At 38.7% G+C, this 19,425-nt stretch overlaps 2 protein-coding genes across 2 annotated transcripts in view; one reads left to right on the forward strand and one right to left on the reverse strand.

Moving 5' to 3' along the window:
- The window catches only part of LOC120518264 (izumo sperm-egg fusion protein 1), a 49,765-nt gene that overhangs the window by 27,851 nt on the left and 2,489 nt on the right, over positions 1-19,425 (forward strand). The window lies entirely within an intron of this gene.
- si:dkey-17m8.1 (C-Jun-amino-terminal kinase-interacting protein 4) overlaps positions 3,764-19,425 on the reverse strand; it is a 60,447-nt gene continuing 44,785 nt past the window's right edge. The window contains exons 18-27 of the mRNA XM_039740928.1: positions 8,482-8,620; positions 8,313-8,379; positions 8,017-8,097; positions 7,054-7,121; positions 6,817-6,968; positions 5,718-5,892; positions 5,513-5,626; positions 5,296-5,418; positions 5,122-5,208; positions 3,764-4,350 (exon numbers count right to left, since the gene is read on the reverse strand). Coding sequence (XP_039596862.1) covers positions 4,250-4,350; positions 5,122-5,208; positions 5,296-5,418; positions 5,513-5,626; positions 5,718-5,892; positions 6,817-6,968; positions 7,054-7,121; positions 8,017-8,097; positions 8,313-8,379; positions 8,482-8,620 — 1,107 coding nt within the window. The 3' untranslated portion in view covers positions 3,764-4,249. The remainder of the gene's footprint in view (positions 4,351-5,121; positions 5,209-5,295; positions 5,419-5,512; positions 5,627-5,717; positions 5,893-6,816; positions 6,969-7,053; positions 7,122-8,016; positions 8,098-8,312; positions 8,380-8,481; positions 8,621-19,425) is intronic.

Below are 19,425 nucleotides of genomic sequence, written 5' to 3' on the forward strand. Positions count from 1 at the left end.
AGGTCAGTAGAGGGTCTTCTACCACTTGCAGTTGAATGCCACGCCTGGTCACTGTCTACATGGAGATGTTAGGTGCAGGTTAATCTGCCTCATGTAAACCACAAGTGCCACTAACAAAAGGACCACCAGGGACTCCTCTCACCCTGGTCATCACTCACTCCAAAAACATACCTCTGCTTAACACTTCAGGTCACTTAAAACTGAAACTAACAGACATCTAAAGAGCCATAGCCCTCGTAAAACAGTTACTTAGCCTGTCTTCCTTACTTACTCTGTTCTCTCAGGTATGTGTATAATTCTATGAAGTTGATGGAGCAAGCGGGTTTTCTTGGTGACTTTGTCAAATTCAGCACAGCCCCTCTTGATGGTGGGTGAATATCAAGATGCATCATAATGTCTTGTGAATTTCTGGATATTGTGCCTACTGTGCCTATTTCTTTCAAATTACTGTGACTACTCCATACATACATAGACACACACATACTTGTTTTAAGACATTTAAACTCCATCAGTAGGGTAAGGAGAACACTGAAGGGCTAGCTGGGCAGCCCCACCACCAGAAACAGGCTGGCGGCATCATAATCATTCTGCAGAATATCCTCCATTTTGAACAGCTCTGGTACTGGTCCCTCAAAGTTACTGAGGGGAAAAATGACATGGGATAAGTTCAAGTTGTCCTAGTAGAGGCAGTTAATCAAACCAGAAGCACATTTGCTAAATGGCTACAATATGGCTGGTTATACACTGCTACTCAGGGCTGCAGAATCCTGGGTTCAAACCCCAGTGTGGGGGCAGCAGATTCTGCCTATGACTGTGGGTACAGTCTCTGGTTTCTTTCCCAATCCTAGAGGTGTGGGTTTGGTTAAATGGAAACTGTAAATTGGCTGTGTACAGGTATGCAAGTCATTGTGCTCGCTGAGTGACAGATGCTAACCTGCACTCTGTGCTGTAAGAAAAGTCTCCAGCCCTTCGGTATGTTGAAATAGAATAAGTGGTTTCAGCAAAATACTAATTAAATGCATGGCTTGCTGAATGGCCACTCTTTATTTTTTAATATGCCACAGAATGCCCATAAACACATTTGACCAATGTTTTTGACTTTTTTTTTTTTGATTGGGTGCTTTTTATGAGTTCCACAACAATAAAGGAGTTCAGTTTCAGAGAGTGCATTGACATCTATGCATCTCTCCACCATTTATACATCTGTTTGACAGATTACTTCCACAGCACCATCTGCAGCAGGCAAAATTCTTAGAACCTTTTGATCAAACTCCTTATGTTCAACTGAAAGCTTTCAAATGTGAATCACAAATTTTGGGGTATTTCTGATTTTACACAGCCAGTCCACAAACAGGCAGTCTTAGCAAGACATCACTTAGTTGGCTTCTGATTAAGAGATTGGCTGCAACCACATGAAAGTTGGGAACCCTTGCCCTCTTGGCTGCAGTACAACTTTTTAGAGTTTCACATATGAGACGTATGGGCATTTAAAGATGAAATCATGCATAGCGCTTCAAAATACCTGGGGACCTTGTGTTCTGGCTAACATTCATTCACAGAACCAGAGGAGAATTACTGGGTTACTCTCTTACTAAGCTGTCCGAGTGTTTGCCTCCAGTATCAGTACATTTTTACCCACAAGTATACTTTCGAGTATAAATATTTCACAAATTTAAATAACCTTTTGATGAATATACACTAACAAACCAAAACATTCCGAGCACTCCCATATGAAGGGAATGACATTGACTGACTTGTAATAGCAGCACATGTCAAGGTCAGAGATATATTAGACAGTAAGCAGACATTAGGTCCACATGTTGAATGCATAAATATAGGCAGATGTGAAGCCCTGAATGACTTTGACCATTATGGCCATATGACTGGGTCAGACCATTTTTGTAACAAGATTTGTGGGGTTCTTGACATCACCTATGGTGAGTACCTATGGACGGTGGTTTGAGGAGGAGGGGGGTTGAGGAATATCACAATCTGTCAAAAGTGGCGGGTGGCCAAGACTCATTGATGCAAGTGGTCCGTGATGGCTATTCCATCTGGTACGAACCAACAGAAGGGATACTATGGTACAAATAACAGATAACTCGAATGATGGTTACAGGACTAATTTATCACGACAAGCAGTGCATCAATAACTTGGTGCAAACGGGACTCTGTAGCTGCAGACTAGTCAAGAATGTTCATGGTAACCCCCGTCACCCCAAAAACAGCACCTAGAGTGGGCACACAAGCATGAAAACTCAATCTTGGATTAATGGACTAATGGTCCAAAGAATCATTTTTTTTGTTGTCTTATGTGGACTGCCCAGTACATGTATGTTGTTCAGCTGGGGAAGTGATTGGAAGCAGGATGCACTGTGGGAAGAAGATGATCCGGTGGATGAAGTGTGATTGTTTGGGCAATGTTCTGCTGGGAAACCAACGAATGCAGCATTCAGATTGTTGTTAATTTGACATGTAAAAATCAAACCTCCATGGCAACAGTATTTCCTGATGGAAGTTGCATCCCTCATCGGGGATAATGCACCCTACCATACTACACAAAGTGTTTGTGAATAGGCTGAGGAACATGATTTAAAGTTCAAGAGGTTGCCCTAGATCTCAAACCAATCAAGCATCTTTGGGCTGTGTTGGAACAACAAGTTCAATCGACTGCAACTCCACCTTGCAACTCACAGGAGTTAGAGGACTGGCTACTAATTTCCTGATGCCAGATACAACAGGATGATTTCAGAGGTCTTGTAGAGTCCATGCCTTGTTGGGTCAGAGCTGGCACAAGGAGGACTTAACGGCATGTTAGGCAGGTGGTCATAATGTTTTGGCTTATTAGTGTATATCAGCTAAAGTTTGTGTATTTGTTGGAGAGAAGGCTTCAGTGATATAAAGTAAATCTACTTTTATTAGCAGTTACAGAAACACAATGCATCCATGGATAATTATTTGACAATCATTCCAAATAAATCAAATTACGTGTTCACTGTTATTTCTACCTGTGTGTTCAGTTTTTTCAGATACACTGCATGTACTAAAAATGATTAATAATGGAAGCTCCTTACCTACTGAGGATAGAGAACTATTGGCCAAAGCTTGAATTTAACATCATAACGAAGCAGAAAACTGGTCCACACAGGTCTAAACTGAAAGCAGGTAAGCTCAAGGTGATGGCTTGATTTGATAAGCTTCCATGATGATTCATTCCCATTCTGGTCCTTTTTCTGTCTGTTGACAAATGGGTGGTTAGATATTCATCCAGTGGTTTCTAGTAAGGCATACCATTACTAAGAACAGAAAGGAACACTATATCCCTGGGCCCTCAGTCTTAAAGATAGCTCAGATATGCGACTTTAGACATTCTACTGAACACTAAAGATAAAGTGCACCTGCCATGGAAAGAGGTAGAGATTAACTTGACACTGGACAAAGCAGAACAGCTGGCAGGAGATAAAGTGTCACTTCACACAGAAACCATGAACCCTCCCTTTAACCTCAAACGGCATCTGTTTTATTGTATCCGAATAAAACAATAAACACTGAAATCCTTATAATGTTTCTTTTTTTCTTTTTGCTAATGCTGCAGCCCAAATCCTTTCAGCAGGCTGTGACCTGTCAAGGTGTTACTCACTTTACGCAGATGAAGGCTCTATTCACTAATCGACTCTCAAGCTGCTGTCTGTATAGTCCATTGTCACAATTTGACCCCTGAATCTTCGGTGGCAAGAGTAGCAAACACAAGGCAAGAAAAGAGTTAAAACATCCAACCGCAGCCATATTTTTTATTAAGAACAGTATGTAAAATCAGAATAAGCCTGATACTACCCCCTTCCCCACACTGACCAAAAAGACGATACTGGATTTCATCAGATTTAAAAAATATACAATTTTCTTAGAAAGTGCATAGTACAGTGACTTTTTGGTAAAACCACTGGTCAGTTAGAGTTGCAAAGTCAAGCTTGGCTCTGCTTTGATACGTTCGGGCTCATGACTCCCTAGTTCACTGCAGCACCAGAATACTTTTAAATTAGAATTCGACCTTGCCATGGATCATAGAGCAAAACAAATCCCTGAGTAAAACATGAGGAATAATTTTGGGGATTTGAGATGGGAAGAGCAAGGACGAGATCACATTGTTAATCTCAGGTCAAGGGCTAAACTAAAGCTATCTGAGGTAAGTTTGGACCGTCTGAGAGAACCCTGCCCTGAGGACTCATATTTAAGATCACACACAAGTCTTTCAGGAAGGTGTAGAGTATTGCCATATGATCATGTGACTCCTCTCTGCTCGTCGCAGAAGGGCATCTTCAGACCCATCATCTTTGTCTACTCCATCATCACCTAAAAAAAAAGAAAAGGTTTGTATTAATTAGGCCAGTTTTGACACATTTGTTTTTTAAGAAAGTATCCCAAAACTGATCCAAGTGAGTAGTGTTTAGTCGTACTTAATGAAAATAAAGAAAAACATGCAAATATACAGAAAACGTGCTTACTGGTTCAACTGTTGTTTTACCTATCATGTCAAAAAGGTAGATAGCACCAGTTCAGTGTGGTCTTGTAGTTAGGGATATGTTATATAATTACGATAAGTCACCAGCCACACAAACTTGTATTTCCACCAGTTTCATTCACATGTGGATCATCGAGAACAGTATGGAAATCTTGGCATATTAAGAGATTAGTTCAGACAATGTTAAGAGTATTAATTATATTTATCTGAAATGGTACAAATTACAGTGATTTAAAAATATGAGGGGCGTTCAAAAAAGATTTTGCACTTTTTAAAAAAAACTCTTAAGAATTTCAAAAAACAAATTCTAGGTGCTTTTCTACATAGTCATTTTCCTTTGTGATGCAATTTTCCCAGCGTTGTATCAACTTTTTAACTACTACTCCTGCTTTCACCATTTCAAACGAAAATATAAAAGTGCGGAAACTTTTTGAACGTCCCTCGTACATTAGCTGGTAATTGCAATATAACCCCTGCGCAAAATAGTTTTGATTGTCTGCAAGCTACATGTTCCAATTTTGTTGCTGTATAAAAAAAAGTGCCTAAAGTATTTTTTTTCCCCAGTTTTCAAATAGTATAACAAGAATGTAGATTTTTCTTACCAATACGAAAGTTGATATAGCCCTCTCCTCCACTCATCACTAGATATGTCATCTTAGCATTACCAGCTAGGCATGGGTTAATACACCCTACAAACAAAGCAGACAGACTATTCTTACCATCTTAGACAAGCATAGACATCCCTAAACTTTTCCTCCCCCTTGTAAATGACGTACCAGCTACTGAAACAAAGAAACGCACAGCGTCTCTGTGTCCGTGGAAGCAAACTTGGGCAGTAGAAACGGAGCAGTATGGGATGTAAGGTGCTGTCTTATTCTGTCCCTGGCAATTTTCACGTCCTGCAGGAAAGTATTATAATTCTAAGTAATAATTTACTGAACTTCACCACCAGACATGAAAGACTCTGGCAGAGGCTTATCTGCAGGTGCTCACCCTGAAGGAGTGGAACTGAAAAAATAGCACCACTTCCCATCCCAATCCACAGACGCCCACAAAGGGCAGCCAGGCATGAAACCTGGAATAGAGACAGGGACGATATGGACGGTCCTGTTGAGAAAGCACACATAAATAACAGATGTCCATAAAAAAAGTTTAATGCATTAAATCCAAATAAACATTGATCAAGTGGGCAATTTACCAAGTGTGGCTGTAACCAGTGGCATCATATCCACTTCCTGAAGCAATTGACCACTGGTCTGACAGTCGTAAAGTCGCAGCACAGAGTCCAGTCTACAGGAAACCCATACACCTGAGCCAACATGGCAAAGGAAGCGTACTTGCTGCTCACGGCGTGAAGAGACAGAAATGGAGCGCTGGAAAAAATTTTAGCAGATACAGTGGAACCTTGGGTCACAACCGTAATTCGTTCCAAAACTCTGGTCGCAACCCGATTTGGTTGTGACCCGAAGTAATTTCTCCCATAGGATTGTATGTAAATACAATTAATCCGTTCCGGACCGTACGAACTGTATGTAAATATAGATTTCTAAGCACAAAAATAGTTACTTATACCATAGAATGCACAGTGTAATAGTAAACTAAATGTAAAAACATTGAATAACACTGAGAAAACCTTGAACAGAGAAAACTAACATTGCAAGAGTTCACGCTACAGCCTTACAAACCGCTCGCTGTAAACACTTTATTTTAATGAGTTTTAAGCACAGGGAAAAAAAATGAACATTTCAAAAATCTGTAATTTATACAAAAACTAACTATAAACAATCAAGAAAACTAACTTTGTATGAGTCGAGTTCTGGCATGACGGAAGTGAGGAGGAACAGGGTGGAGAGGAGATTACAGTTTTGAGGTAAAGTCCCTCTGCACAATGCACGTCTGACGAGAACAATGTACTGTACAGGGAGAGACTGAATACGTGCGGAAATCATCGGTGCGAACGAACCAGAAGGGAAACTGGCTTGTTCGTCACCCGACTGCGTGGTCGTGAACAGATGCAAAAGTTTGGCGAACTTTTTGGTCGTAACCCGATTTGTATGTGTTCAGAGACGTTTGTGACCCGAGGTTCCACTGTATTTAGTGCTATAAGAACTTTGAAAATTCAGATTTGAAAAATGTTTTAATACTAAAATGGTAAGTTACTGACTGTATTCACCACTGTTAAATACAATAATGCTTTTGTTAAGGTCAGGAGAGGAAAGGCAATAGTAATACTGGATTGCAAGCTTAAAACAAAAATCTGTACAGGTAATAGTGCTGTGTGTCCCGAGTGCACATACCTCCATTGCTCCGCTCTGCATATTGATTATATGAATGTTATTCCAGTAGCCACACCACAGACTATCTTGAATTGCCAGAGAGCACCGTATTGGCTGCACAGGTGCTGATCCCACACTCACAAAATGGTGACATTGGAGGTCCCAAGCACCACCTATAGAAAACCAAGATGACTGTCAGCACAAAATCAGGAAGATAGATGAGGCAACAAACTAACGTTTGTGTCCAAAATAACTTACCCGTGTCACGGGAAAAAATGGCCAAAGTGCCATTTGCAAGTCCAGCAATCATGTGGTCCTTTGTGTTACTTGGGGGGAAAAATAAAGCCAAAAATTGCATTTTAATAAATTCCAAAATGCTTACTTTGAGGGTAAAAATGAATCTTGACATTTTGATTTCAATTGATTTTTGAGCAGTGTTGCAATATAATGCAATTATTACCATTTGCATGACGTCACAGAAGTGAGGGTGTAAAAAAAAAACCAAAACAGTGAAAAAGAGCAATTTTCTAACCAATCTCAAAGAAAATGCATGGGCTGCTTTCAGATATTCCAGGTAATAGCTGCTCCATAACTTCTACAGCATATGAACCTCAATTTGTATGAAATTTCTAACACATCCAGAAGGACAATAACTTTGGGGCTCTGGTATCAATCAACATTTATTTATATAGCACATATTCATACAAAAAAAATGTAGCTCAAAGTGCTTTACAAAATGAATAGAAAAATAGAAGACACAATAAAAAATAAACATAAGTCAACATTAATTAACATAGAATAAGAGTAAGGTCCGATGGCCTGGGTGGACAGAAAAAACAAACAAAAAAAAAACTCCAAAGGCTGGAGAAAAAAATAAAATCTGTAGGGGTTCCAGGCCAAGAGACCGCCCAGTCCCCTCTGGGCAATCTACCTATCATAAATATAACATTTATATAAAAAGGCAACATGTTAATCTTAAGCACCAACATTCTAATTTTTACTGATTTAAAGTTTCTACTTTGAGCACCAGACAATATCTGGGCCCAATGGCTTGACTCCATTATTGAACAATGCCAAAGTTGTGGGAGTTTAACTGTTGACTTGGTAGACCCCCTAAGTATGTCAGTTTTCAGGTTTTTAGCTTTTCAGGTGCATTTGACAATCAAAATAAGGCAAACATACCTCACAGAGGAAATACTAGACACAATGAAGCTGACTCACGTAAAAGAATGAAGCCCCTCCTGCATTTTCACCATCTGTAAACAGCGTCTTCGCTCACCCTGTGCGGAATGCAGGAACACACTATGGAGAAAACTTTAGTTATTCTTTGTCAAATACAACTAACTACAGTACACTGCATTATACTGTAGGCTGTAACCTCCAAACATTAAAACAAGCTCAGTGGTTGGAGAGACTGCACAGTGGAACTCAGTGCATTGGAAGGCAGCTCAGATTAAAAAAAAAACCCAATTACTACAAAAACACTTCAGAGGAAAAGATCTACAATGTCGACTGACCTTCCTTCCTGGGTGCCAATCCACACAGTGCCAGCACAAGACACAGAAGAAGCATTACTACATTTGCCTAGAACAAAAACAGAGATTTTCAATTTAAGGGATTACTGAGAAGTCAAGGAACTCGGTACAAGGCTAGACTGACACAAATAAATGTAATGTGTAGGTTTACCAGGTGGGGAGCAGGCAATGCATGTTGCTTTAGCACCCAAAGGGAGACTGAACTGATCCAAGACATGATTGGAGCGAAGTGGATCAAGAATTGTCACGTCACTGCATGAATGAGTCCCCGAGATAACCCAAATGGATGACTGAAAAACAAAGTTGTGCACATTAATTAGTAATTTACCACAAGAAAAGCTGTAGGCAGTGAAAAGTAGGAGGCCAGCAAATGGCACAAACATACCAATATATTCAGCTGTTCAAATGAAATGCTGGGGGTGCGCGATTTTTGCTTACACAGTTTTTACAAGTACCCTGTTATATTCCAACAGTCACTTTTCTTGTGGCTCAGGTTCATCTGCAGTTTTAACACATACACACCGCACAAATTACAGGCTTTCTTGTGCCTTTCCTTACATCATACACATCCTAAGCATTATAAAGATTTGCTTTGTGTTCAGGCACTGGCTTTTTTTTTTTTTACCAGATGTACAAGAAACAATTACAGTACTTGCTTACATAATACTTTTGTCGGCTGAAATTAGAAGGTATATAAAAGATAAATTAAGTTTAACTACTGTGCAGAGATGTCAGCATTTGACAATGTGGAACATTAGACAAGTCAGGGCAGCAGGCAAAGACAAAAAAAAAACCCTAAAGTAACCACAAGTTTGTGTTCAATATGTGTCTACACTGCTACTTTAAAAAGAAAAACTATGGAGATTTAATAGATAACTTGAGAAAGACATTCAACAGAAATCTCTAAAGAAAATGTATTTGACAATAATGGTGTTTAATGACAGCACCAAATCACTTTTAACACAGACTAAGCTTTGATTTCTAAACACCCCTCACCCCCCCACTACATCCCCCACAGCAGAATGAAACTCAACATTATGAGCCGTGTCAATGCTACCTTCTACTTTCTCATCTATAGCTGCAGGGGTACAGCCTGCCTCTCTGTGAGGCCCTGATGTTTGAAAATAGATGAACTAATAAATACAAGTAGAGGATGTTACAGCATCTAACTTTTTGAGATAAACCTGTGGGTGAAAAAAATCATCATATATTTTAAAATGAATAAACTTGTCAAAACAAACTTTGTGTAGCCATCATTTAAAGTTAACATTTATTTACAGTACCTAATGAGTTTAAAATTTATTTAATCCTTTATATTTATATAGCACTTTTCTCACTACTTTACAGCAATCACACGGATGATGCTATGGTAGCCATTTTGGACCAGTACGCTTGCCACACCTTAGATATATATGTAGGCAGTGATGTGGTGAGAGAGATGGTTAACCAGCTGCGGACATGGGATGATTGTGGTTCAAAACGACCAGGCCATGGTGAGCAATTTAGCCTGGACATTAGGTTACACCCTACCGGGGATATTTTATGACCACAGACAGTCGGGAGCTTGGTTTTACATCTCCAATGAAGGATGGTGCGAATTTTTATAGCACCGTGTCTCTGTAATTGCACTGGGGCATTGTGGTTCTCACACAGATCACAAGGTAAGTGCCCCCCCTGCTGGTCTCATTAATACCTCTGTGATATACGTGTGGTATATCTCCTCACCAAAATTTTCACCAAAGTGATAATAAAGTGTATTTGTTACTACATTCCCAGAAATTGAGGTCTGGCAAGTGGAACAACGTGCTTAGGATCACAAAGTGACTATGAGCCTTAGTAGGCAGCACTGCCATCTATGTGTATTTGAAGCTCTTCTAGCTGAAAACATTGGGCTTTCCTGATGTCCTATTTCTGCTAGTACCAGGAACTTAAAAAGTAACCACAAAAAGGCAGTAGTAAGAACATTAAAATAATTTTGATGAGAACAGGCCACACGGCTAAATAAACCTCGCTAACTCTAGTTGCCTAGTTTTTCCAAAATCATATTGAGTCAAGTTTTGAAAGATCTCAAGTACCACACACTACCTGCTATTTTCCCCACAGGTCTATGGTTCTTTGAATGAAAATTATAACATTTCTAGCATTTGCGTGGAGTCGATCCAAAACATGTTTCCATTTGTGTCCCAAAGTTCTTATTGAAGAGTTTCAAAGTAATAGCTGAGATCCTCCATACCAATTACTTTTGTAATTTTAAAAACATTTAACCCCTTAATCTTGGTTTGCCTAAATCTAAAAAGTTCAACTCCTTCAACCTTTCTTCATACTCAACAGTCCTCTAACTAGCCTAATCTTTCTTCTCTGGACTTTCTCTAGTATAGCAATATCCTTTTTAAAATCCTAGGGGGCCATGCCCCCTGCTTGCCAACCCCTGTGCAGATCCTACGCGCTAGTCATTTCCCGGATCTGCCACTTGCAACGAATCATGCTGTGCTTTTGGATAGACACGAATATCAACTCTGTCTCTGATATCTCCGTCTTTCAAAACTATTATCGCTGACAATTCGTCACATGTCAGTTTATTATACATTATATGCGAGTGTAATCTTTTGGATTCATATAGAAATCCAAGAAAACTTCTTTGTCCGTGTTTTTCAGATACATTTCATGAGATACTCTTGGACATATGGATTTGTATCCATTATTGGCTGTAGAATTTCTAATATGTCCAATCATTTAACTCTTTCGATTCTACAGTATGTTGCATCACTTCTCCGTGATCATAAACATCAGGGCTGTGGAGTCGGTAGATAAATGCTCCGACTTCTCAGTTTCTAAATCTTCCGACTCCCCGACTCCTCTGTATGTATATACTATGCTACTGTATTTTCTACATCCATTGAAGGAAAGAAAGGCAACATACATGTCATTTCACCACAGAACTACTGGCTAGGAAGCCAACAATCTACTATAATGCCAGATTAAAGACAAACACAATTGATTGGTGGCCGCAGATTGCAGGTGTCCACATGGACGGGCAGATCCAGCTTGCCGAAAATCTCGACCACCGCCCCCATCCAAAGTAATGTGATGCCTCTGTCTGCTGCAGTGGCTGTCTCCTCTGTCAGCCAGCCGGAAGTTTAGTGCATTGTGTCACTCACCGGCCAGCTGATCAGCAGAACGAGCCTCTGCTGGAGACAGGTAGGGAGATCTGTGTTCTCGGCTCCTTCGGCCTCCTTCACTAGCGCATAGCGAAGGGGAGCCGACGGAGCTGAGAACACACCAGATGATTTTTCAGGCGTTTGACGCGTGATGACTCGTTGAATGGCCGAAAAATCGGCAGTGCATCTGTAAATGTATGGGGGGCTTTAGGCTAGGTTCACAGTTCCCTGTAACAGTGGAACACGACACAATGGAAAGCGGTGCCGCACCTTACCTGTGCATTACATCCCATATAGTGACGCATACAGTCAATGAAAAGCATGCTTCATGGTTACTTGACATGTTCGTTTTGTGGTAACATTATGCACTGCATGCATTGGGCTTTATTCTTACAGCAAAGAAGTAGTTCATTATGACTGTTTGTGAATTATGACATTTCACCTTACTTTTTTAATTCCCATTTAAATTTAGTAGGAGTCGGAGTCGGTTAACTTTTTGCCGACTCCGACTTCAGGTACCCAAAATTGTCTCCAACTCCGACTCCACAGCCCTGATAAATAAATATAAACCTGACCGAATTGTGGTTTCTTTGAAATTAAACTTGTAGTAGCTTTAATTGTTGCGGGACCACAGATTCTCATAGTGTATGGTCCTGAATCGTGTAAATCTACGTTTTGAGCACTGGATGATGCAAACACGAACAGATTATTGTAGATTTGGATATTTTGCCTACAGCATTTCTGGATTTCACATTCACCAAATAACAAATCTTTTATTTCTCGCGGATACGCCTCTTCATTGGGAGGCAACACTACTTTTCCCTGATGGCAACAAGGATTAGACGATCTACAAGTCTCTGACTTAAACTTTAAAGCTGAACAATATCTACAAACTTCTGTCATTTGACCTATGTCCATATATTCTATCTCTTTTCACTGTTCCGTTATTTCACAGAGTAATTTTTGTTTGTTAGTGCTAATGCGATGTTTACTATCAGTTTTTTGAGACTTTCGAATTTTAGTACTTTCATTATCTCTAACCTGCTCTGCATGTGTATCACACCAATGTTTTTGAACCTCTTTATGACATTCTACTTTGTCTGCTACTCTTTGTCATTTATTTCCGGCCCCAGGCGTAGTTAAATCTCTGGTCACAAAGTCTCGTCTTGTGGGACTTGAAATGATCTCTCTGAAAAAGTCTGGTCTCATCCCAGGATAAAAAGTCTCATCTCGTCCCAGGATTGTTTTTATATAATAGAGAGATGAGATAAGGCCTCATTAATGCATTACATAAATTAACCATATTTTCCTTTGGCTTAAATGAGTAGTACTATATTATATTACCAAATATCCTATTCTTCTTCTTCTTAATGGCTTCTGGGCACTGTCCGGACTCATCACTATTTTTACATCTTCCAGGTCTTTCACATAAGATGTATTTTTAAGTTTCAAATTTCACTTTGTGTGTTCAAACCTAAAATGTCTAGTTCCTTCTTGTAATGCCTTACCTTTACTCACTTTAATTTTCTTCTGCCACCTACCTAAGCCTGTATTCTGCCCAGATCCCTCTATAATGATTTGGCTGATTCTGCATTCATTATCTGCCTTCCACCTACTTTGGATCATCTGCAAACCTAACCAGCTTGTGTTTTTTTCCATCTTATCCTGATACTTTACAAATAAAAAGACTATAAAGGAGGTTTAACTTGGACATTAATTAAATCAAACAATTTAATTTAGAATGCATGAGCATCAGTGGCTCTTTTTACCCATCTCTTAGGGCTGTGAGAAATTCTATTCCTTCAGTATGGTGGAAGGAGTACCATCACCAATTTGTTGGATCCCCGTGTGTCATTGGTGGTACAAAGGCCTATTCCAGATCCCTGATGCACAACTCTTGCATATAATATCATAGCTATGAAGGAGTTGTACATTTTGCTGAATTTATTCATGGTCAAGTTAAAAGGAAGAAAAAACGATTCCCTGCGGAAAATGTGTGTACAACTGTTTTATGAAGTGTAGCATTACTTGTTTCAATTTTTTTTCTCCTAGTTAATACAAAGAACATCTCTCAGATGAAAATCATGCAGCCAAGAAAACTTCAGTGAAAGCCTGCATGACCAGCGAATTTTACTTACGGCCAATCAGAACCACTGAAGTTTACATTTACATTTATTTATTTGGCCAATGTCTTTATCTAAAGCATCTTACAACATTTGAGATAAAGTGGGTTATGTTTCTTTTCTTTTTCCAATTAGTGGTACAGGCAGGTGAAGTGACTTGCTGAGGGTCACACAGTACAAGTAGTGGGATTTGAACTATACAAACTCAGCATTGAAGTCCAAAACCTTAACCACTGTGCCACACCGCCTTGAGCCGATATCAGGTAAATGAAAATGACCTTTCTATGTGATCCATTCATCCATTATCCAACCCGCTATATCCCAACTACAGGGTCACGGGGGTCTGCTGGAGCCAATCCCAGCCAACACAGGGTGCAAGGCAGGAAACAAACCCTGGGCAGGGCGCCATCCCACCGCACCTTTCTACGTGATTTGAGATGAAAATGGTTAAATTAAGCCCACTAGAATTGAAGGTATATAATCTAATGCAATCAAGGAATCGATAGTTTTTTTTGTCATTCTTTAATTTTTTTCCCCAAACACTGCACACAAGAACTCCTATTGTGGTAATGAATAAGGGATTCAGACTGAAAACAGGCAAGTTTTACGTTTACTTAAATAAATTACTAACAATCACTGAAGCATGCCTCTTTACTGAAGAAAACTGAGCTAAACAGTGGATGTACAGTTAACAGCCCTCCTATACACACATCTGCCAGATTATGTTGAATTCAACAAAAGGAAGATGACAAGCAAAACAAGCAAAATAAAAGCAATCTGTTAGAACAAAATGGGTATAAGCAACAAGAGCTATTATAAATTGTGAAAATCAAATTAACCATGTTATGATATGGAGCTCCAACATTCTTTAAATGCTGCAACACTCCCCAATTCTTCCTTGAATAATACATGTCTGTAACTGTGACATCAAAAATGTTATGCTTTTCTGTTCAGAAGTCTTGTTAGCATTAACATTATCAACATGTGAGGTGCCAGGGAGCATCTCAACTACAAAGCCCACACTTGTTATTAAGTGTTAAAAAATAATGATTCCTGTTATCTTAAATAACGCAGCTCTCTAGTTAGGATTTTTCCTGAATTTTCCAGGCAGCACTTTTTAATCTATGAACTAGCTCCGATACCCATGCTTCTTAGTCATCTCATGGTTTGTCACCGGCTTAGTATTTCTGATTAAGAGAAAGAAGGAAGGGTGGAACTGAAAGAGGTATGTATAGCAAAGAAAAGTACTTATTTCTACAGACAGCAATGTCAACAGCACCATTAATTCTGAGACAAATTTTTGTAATAAGAAAACCCAAGACCCACTTTGACCAGATTTCAAAACAAATAATAAATATGCACCACGTCCAAATGCACTAGTTTCTTTGAAATGGCAACTTCCAACCACTACAAACCATTTTACAAGTCATTTTATCTACCAACTTTCTTTATACAAAATATTTATAAATTACCATTCACTCAAATGAAGGCATGGTGAAGTTAATGTAAACAGATGTTACAAACAAGACAAAGACAAAATAAAACCATAGCAAAAAGCAGTAAGTATAAATACACTGACAACATGTACCACCTGTTGGAAACCATTTCTACCACTGATGGAAAGTTATTTTTTTGTATTTTTCTAGACATCACAGTGCTCACAATGGCGCTTCAGGCCTGTTTTTAAATTTCCACAATGTAAGAAATATGAAATATATGCTTACTTCTCTTGGCTGCATCAAGTGCTGCAGATATTCCTGTGCATATTTCAGCAAGACATCAATGTTGATGGTCCAAAGCAAGGTCCTCAAAATTCTGCAAACTAAGAAATCTGAAACCCCAAAAAGTTTAAAACACTAACTACTAGCCTACATTTATTGTGTCTACTATCATAACATGCTTGGATCCACCCAATGATGAGATCTACCTATTCCCTATAATGAGAAAAAAGGCGAAGGATGATTACTTTTAAGTAAAATAGTCTATAAAGATTTCATATTTAAACTTCAATGCATGCTACTTTTATCCTGCATTAGCAACTTTTATACCTGCCATTTATGTGTGAATGTCACTTAAGTTCCTGACCAATTTTCATTTTGCACCACAGCTAATTCCGATTACATACTGGAGATAAATGCCTGTGCGAGGGGGTTTTACTTACACTATGAACTCCTCATATAAACAACATTCGATTTCCAAAGGATGCAGAGTCCTAGCCTGAAGCAAATTACACCTTAATTTCCACCTATTACATTTCTATGAACGCAAAAACACAAAGCACTCAAATGACAATTGGTGGGAAAAAATAAGTAAATAAAAAATGACAGCAGCCTAACAATTACTTTAACCTTTTGCAAAATATAAAGCTTATGGTAACAAGTATCTTTAATGCATACTTTTCTTACATATATACACAACTGCATCAAGTATGAACCAAGTTATTAGCAATTCCGAAGCCTGACAGTTAAACTCTAAACAGAAGTAAGTGTACTCCTTATGTTTGCCAAAGTACTCCCAAGGTCCACAGTACTCTGTACAGTGGAAAAGCAGGAAAGCTACCGTATTAAGGTGATCCATTAAAAGGTACAGCAAAGATGAGATGTACATCCATTTTCAAAGAAACCTCTCTGCCAATGAAGGGAAAAGTTAACACAAACACAGTGAGGAGATGTATGTGAAGTGAAAAGACTTAAAGTATAATCATGCTTTTCTGGGGACTTTTACTAGCAACAAGATAGATAATAGAGTTCAGAAACAACTGGTTAGAAATAGAAAACTCCGGGTGAGAGGTTTTTAGAACATGGAGAGTAAGGCAGACTAAGTAAACTAGTGGATGCAATGAGATCAAAAAGATGTCACACCATTAAGAATGCCAAGGACAATGGAAGATTGACAAACGGAATACTGGGAATATCTGAGCCATCCAAACATTTTCGAACCCGCTGAATCTGAACACAGGGTCACGGGGGTCTGCTGGAGCCAATCCCAGCCAACACAGGGCACAAGGCAGTAATCAATCCTGGGCAGGGTGCCAACCCACCACAGAACATCTGACCCAACATTAGTAAATCCATATTATGGCTTTTAAGGCAATTGCTCGTACAGATACAATTTAACACCATATTAGTCTATAATCATCGCAAACTGAATGAAATATAATAAATCAACACTGTTTTTTATTCCCCCTACTAAAATATTTGACATTTTCAGAAAGAAAACCAAATACGCTGCAACATTTTCTAGTCAAGTAGTGCTGACAATAAAATCAATTGAATGTTAGTTGGTTGAATTAATGAACTGAGTAATGCAAAAGTGCTAAAAACAAGTCATGTGACCTGGTTGCTAGATTACTGGAGTTTACAAAAAATAGGCTTGTTGGTTCAATACCAGCCTCAAACTCTCTAAACTTGGTAGAATTAAATTTAAGAAAATATAACAAACAAAAATGAATTAGGGTCTCCATCCCTCGGTGCTAGATACTTCTACCTCTATGTGTATGACTTAAATGTTTCTGCATTCTAGCATAAGAAAAATGTTATTGGTTACTAAATTTCATGCTTCTGGGGTACTTTTTACAGAAGCTCCATATTTATCAATGTTTTTCTTTTTTTCTACTTATCAACTTTCATATCTATTTTATACTTTCATATCTATTTATTTAAAGAGCTTCTGTAAAAAGCCAAATTTCCCCCTGCAGACAACTAAAGTTCTTTCTCTCTCTCTATTGGAGATGTCAAAGACACAACAAGAGACATACTCTAAGGCCTAAGCTGTTATTTTATTTTTAAAACTTTTGTCATTAAACTTACTAACCATTTTATTTCCCCACCCTCATCAACCTTTGAAATGTATTTTTTCCATTTTATGGTCAAAGACACCAGACTCCATCCCAGCAGAATTAACTGTAAAGAAAAAAACAAACCTGGACGAAAGCAATCACTACGCTAACTCAAACTCATGTCCACAATGGATATCTTTAAACCATTGACACTGCCCCTGACAGTAAAAACAAACATGAATCTGCTAAGGAGATTCACCATATATCCTGCACACAGAAGTCACCCCAAGCAAAAAACAAAAGTGGGAACCCAAGCATTGTAAGGCAGTAACACTACCTGCTGTATCACAGGGTAAAAAGTGATAATTACAGTTACTGCATAATTTACATGAACTGTGAACACTTGTCAATGAAGCCTTAAGTTTCAGTCAAAAATATTTTCATGTTTCAATCCTTAAAGATACCAAACACTACCTTTGTGAGGTGTTTATAAGTTCTCTCCATGTGCACATAGCTTTTTTCTTCCAAAATGTTCATATTTGGTTAATTCTTAGTTCCATACTGGTCCCAAATGAGCAGGAGTGGGTGTGTGCATGAGTGATCCCTGGACTGAGCTGCTGGCCTATCTGGGATTATTTCCTTTCTATCTTGCAACATTATGGTTCACATGACCCAAAATTGAATTTAGATGGTTTGAAAATTCTATGTTAGGTTTTGAAAATGGACAGATAGGAAGAAAGGCTCTTTTCTTTGCTTCAGACAAGTATTACTGTCAATACCTAAAATGGCCATTCATTGGTTTCTCTGATGTTTGTCATCTGTGATTTCACTAGATAACACACAATGCTAAATAGGATGTACAGTATATACTAGCATACTAACCACAGCAAACAACTCATACGTCAAAGAAAAATGAAAACAAGATGATGATTTGTCTAACAGAGAGGCAATAGTTTTGGTATGAGTAATTAAAGGTAACAGAGTGAAGCCGTTTGGCTTTCTAACCACCAATTTTAGAATAAAATTCCTGAATAAAGCTTTGGCTGATGCATTTAGAAAAACACAGAAATAGAACAAAGGCTGGTTTTCAGGGCCCTGACACTTAACTCTTTGTTCTCTCAGTATTCATGATCATAGCAGGCGTCTTGAAATAAAGGATTTATTATTACTTTTTTTTTTATACATTAGCTTGCTTCTGTCTTGGAGTATTCAGTTAATAACCACTATCTCATTTAAATTTTCATTTGCGGCAACTGACAAAATAAACCACGATCAAATGATAGATTTCATTTTAAACTGATAGCTTCATGTCCTGCCGAGTTACTTTCAGTAAAATACAACCCCCAGACCCAGCTCTTGGCACCTGATTCCAGTTTTCCTTGCCTTAAAAGCCATATAGTACAAAACACTATGGAATATATTTTACTGCCCATCTAAGCTCAAAGTGTGTAAACTGGATACTGGACAGAAAAGAAGAACTGGGTGAAGCTGAATCAGCTTTAGGAAAGCTCCATGTGAGGACACTAAGCTGGGCGTTCTGAGGTAAACAAGGCTTTCAACGAATATATCATAACAAAGCAACTATGGACAAACTCTGATAGTGCCAAAACCTCAAGACATCACAACCTACTCCAATGAAAGTCAGGTTTTCTTTGAAGATTTCTGAGTAAACCAATGCACTTTTAACCTTTCCTGTGTCAGCGTCTATGACTGCTAGTGCAATGGGAATCCCCGGTCAGCTTTGCTCATGCAGAACGGCAGTCAGAGGCACATATAATTATGCTTCCTGAGAAATTAAATTCAAAGCTGAGGTTTTCTGGGGAAGAAATTTTGGCTTGTTGCCCTGAAGCTGTTAGAGACTTCATGATCTAGATGTAGCCAAATTCTATGGCCTGCGAGTTGTGACCTGTTCTACATGAGCATTTTATTTTTAAACATTTCTAAATGTTTAAGCAGATGTGTATCTTTATAGTTATGTACTGGTCGTTTTCTTTGTATTTTTTTTTTTTTTTTTAAACTATAGTCCTGGCCATTTA

This window comes from Polypterus senegalus, chromosome 18, assembly GCF_016835505.1.
Source record: "Polypterus senegalus isolate Bchr_013 chromosome 18, ASM1683550v1, whole genome shotgun sequence".
NCBI lineage: Eukaryota > Metazoa > Chordata > Cladistia > Polypteriformes > Polypteridae > Polypterus > Polypterus senegalus.